The sequence below is a fragment of the Panthera pardus genome, unplaced genomic scaffold (assembly GCF_024362965.1).
Source record: "Panthera pardus isolate Hobbes unplaced genomic scaffold, ASM2436296v1 HiC_scaffold_17, whole genome shotgun sequence".
In the NCBI taxonomy this organism is placed as follows: Eukaryota; Metazoa; Chordata; class Mammalia; order Carnivora; family Felidae; genus Panthera; species Panthera pardus.
In genome coordinates this window covers 106978809-106982734 of record NW_026526732.1, presented here as the reverse complement: position 1 = coordinate 106982734, position 3926 = coordinate 106978809, and the positions used below count along the sequence as shown (strand labels likewise).

The 3926-nt window shown below is 39.6% G+C and overlaps 1 protein-coding gene across 1 annotated transcript; it reads right to left on the bottom strand.

Moving 5' to 3' along the window:
• Positions 1-281: 281 nt before the first annotated feature.
• On the bottom strand, positions 282-1223 carry LOC109260173 (putative olfactory receptor 2B3). The gene has a single exon (XM_019438201.2). The coding sequence runs from the start codon at positions 1221-1223 to the stop codon at positions 282-284; it is 942 nt and encodes a 313-aa protein (XP_019293746.1).
• Positions 1224-3926: the final 2703 nt, after the last annotated feature.

Sequence of the window (3926 nt, the reverse complement as noted above, 5' to 3'; positions counted from 1 at the left end):
TGGTAGATAAAGTGGTACTAGAACAGATCGTATATAAACAGGAAGATCAACCACCCAAGTGTCCTCAAGGAACAGAGTGCATTGGGGGAACTTCTGGAAAGCAATGAAGTTTCTAACTTAGAAAAGGTATCTCAGTGTTGCCTTTGAACAGAGGAGGACATTTCTAACTGTGGGGAGAATTCAATGAAATCACAAGAGCCTGGAAAGTAGGAAAATCAGTTCAAACGTTATCACCACTTGCAAGAATAGAAACTCGGAGGACTCTCATCACAATGGGCTACTTACTTCTTACAGAAAAAGATTTTTGGCATCACCCTCTTGAAGGCCTCCTTCATATCTTTATTTCTAAGGCTGTAGATAAGGGGGTTCAACATGGGTGTAATGATCCCATAGAAGAGGGAAACCATCTTTCCCCAGTCCTTAGAGGTGGACGAAGGTGGTTGTAGATACATGTAGATGCCTGTACCAAAAAAGAGAGACACTACAACCATGTGGGACCCACATGTCCCAAAAGCTTTTCGTCGTCCTTCTGCTGACCTGATTCTCAACACTGCTTGAGCTATAAAGCCATAGGAAATGAGGATCAATGTCACTGGAATTAGCAGAATTAATACACTAAAGAAAAAGAGCTCAGACTCAATGGGCTTTGTGTCAGCACACGACAACTTGAGAAGGGCAGGCACCTCACAGAAAAAGTGGTCCACTTCCTGGCGACCACAGCGTGGCATGTTAAGGGTCAAGGAAGACTGCAACACTGAATTACCAAAGCCAGTGAACCACGAGAAGGCTACCACCCTTACGCAGAACCAATGATTCATAATAACTACATAGTGCAGGGGTTTGCAGACTGCCACATATCTGTCAAAGGACATGACAGCCAGGAGGAGACACTCAGTAGCTCCCAGGGCCAGGAAGATGATGAGCTGTGCCACACAGCCACCGTAGCTGATGGTCTTTTTGTTGCGACAAATATTTGTCAACATATGAGGGACTGTGCTTGTGGTATAGCACAGATCTAAGATGGAGAGATTAGTGAGGAAGAAATACATGGGTGTATGAAGTTTGGGATCCAGAATGCACACCATCATGATGGACACATTGCCAAAGATGGTGAATGTATATGATATTAATAGAAGCACAAACAGGGGCATTTGTAGCCAGGGCCTGTCTGAGAAGCCAAGTAGTATAAACTCTCTTGCGGAGCTCTCATTAGCCCAATTCATGATGACTCATTTATATTTCTTCCTAAAAATATAAAAAAAGAAAAGTAGTAGATAATTATTGAATACTCTTATTGAAACTGAAATAACTTAGATTAATTATAATGAATGATTCAACACCAAACATAATTGATAGTAATCATAAGCTACTATAAATTTATAGTTTGGGGAATATAACATGATTCTCTTAAATTAAAAATAAAACTACCCTATGACCCAGCAATAGCACTGCTAGGAATTTACCCAAGGGATACAGGAGTACTGATGCATAGGGGCACATATACACCAATGTTTATAGCAGCACCTTCAACAATAGCCAAATCATGGAAAGAGCCTGAATGTCCATCAACTGATGAATGGATAAAGAAGACGTGGTTTATATATACAATGGAATACTACTTGGCAATGAGAAAGAATGAAATCTGGCCATTTGTAGCAATGTGGATGGAACTGGAGGGTATTATGCTAAGTGAAATAAGTCCGGCGGAGAAAGGCAGATACCATATGTTTTCACTCCTATGTGGATCCTGAGAAACTTAATAGAAGACTATGGGGAAAGGGAAGAGGGGGGAAAGTTACAAACAGAGAGGGAGGGAGGCAAACCATAAAAGACTCTCAAATACAGTGAGCAAACTGAGGGTTGATGGGGGGTTGGGGAGAGGGAAAAGTGGGTGATGGGCATTGGGAGGGAACTTGGAGTGAGCACTGGGTGTAGTATGGAAGCCAATTAACAATAAATTATATATATAGTACAAATATATATAAATATAAACATATTGTTGTGTTTTAGCATATTGTCTGTCTTAGCAGCTATGTTTAACTTTATGAAGTAAATCATTACTTTTGAATGACAAAGTATATAAACTTATGTACATGGAGCACAGACAACTGTAAATGCCTAAGACATTTCAATTTTTCTCTGTTTTGTTACGTGTACACAAAGTATCTTCAGGTGTCCATTATATTCTGTTGTACAATATAGTGATTGGCACTTCCACACATGAGCTCATCAAAACGGGTGCACTCCTTAGTCCCCATATCAGATTATCACCTGAGTAATCATTGCTTCACTGACATGTGGCAGACACGAGAAAATCCACATTTTATTGCTGTTATGACTCAGTGAGCACGAATACTCTGCATACCCAGTAGTGGTGAAGCCAAGACTCAAAGCCAGGACCTAAAGGTCATTCTTTTTTCTATGCCGTATATCCCCCCGAGTATACAGAGAACACAGCAAGACTGATTGAAGACCACATGGCAGTGCTTATATGCCAACAGAACAGCAAGAATGAAATAGTCAAGTTGATTTTCCTCAGTGTGTGGAGGTTATCAGTTAAGTAGTGATACAATCCAAGTGCACCTAAGTTTCTCAATCCACCCTGTGTTTTTAAATGCAGGGTCTTTAATAGGACTTACAGCATTGAAATTTATAAGCATAAACATAGTGAGTGCTGCTAGACAGAGAACAGGGCACTGTAAAGGAGGGTAACGTGGGAAGGAGAGACCTACCTCACACTGGGTGGAACAGCTTTTACAGTAGGAGAAGCACGGCCACTGTGCACTTGCAGCTGCTTGAGGAGAGAAGGTGTGAAGAATTTAACTCCTTCCATTATATCTGGGTTAAATTTCAGCGTTTTAGCTACAGATGCACATTATTCCTTGGCAATTAACAGCAATACACCTTTGTGGAAAAATGCAGAGGAAATGAGATATGACTTTGGTTTACATGTAAATTTGAATTTTTCACAGGAAAAATTATGATACATAAAGATAAAAGATAAATGCAAGATGGAAAAAAATGTGTGGTGATTATGGCAAAAATGATGACTATCTTAAAACATACAGAATTGTTATATAATAATTATGAGACAAGACCAGAAATCCAATTAAAAGTGAGCAATTGACTTAAATGAGCAATTGAGGAAGAAAAAAATAAAGCAAATTTAAAAAGAGAAAAGATATATGATTTTTCTATCAATAAGAAACAGAAATCAAAATAACCAGGAAATGTCACATGTCTAATCATTTGGTAAAGTTAGAAAAAATCACCTTTAAAAGTTAGCTGTTAGGAACACAGTCTCTGGATGTACCACCTGCCTGCATTTATTCTGAGCTGTGTGATTATGAGTGCAGTGTGAACATCCTTGCGCCACATTTAGAACAAATCGCTCTACTGATAGTAAGAGGTCCTGTGAAGTCAAATGAGGCAGTCCACACGTCAGAAGTCAGGACGGTACTGGGGACAGCAAGTTTCACTGAGTGTGAGTTTCTCATCACTTGGAGTATCACTGAAATCCATCATTAACACTAATCATTAACGTCACGATGGGCCATTGTCTCGGCTTGGCGCGGATAGCAGAAGAACAGACAACCAAATTACTGTTGGTTGTGCCAGTGCTTATTGTAAGTTCATAATTTTATAATGTGAAATTATTAAACATATGTGTCACTTTCTCTTTGCTTCTACCATAATACTGAAAACATAGTTTCCAGTAAATGGAAGTCAAGTCAATGGTTAATAGCAGGTACTGGCTTACCTGAAGGGTATGGGCCATAAGAGGACTCTACTCAGCAGCTGTATTTTCTCCAATTTTCACGTGTTCTGCTCTACCCACGTGTCATATGTCAGTGTGATCTGCTCATTCCTATCGCTCTTTTCCATTATCAGAAAAATGGACTCACCTCTTGACAAGCACACATTCA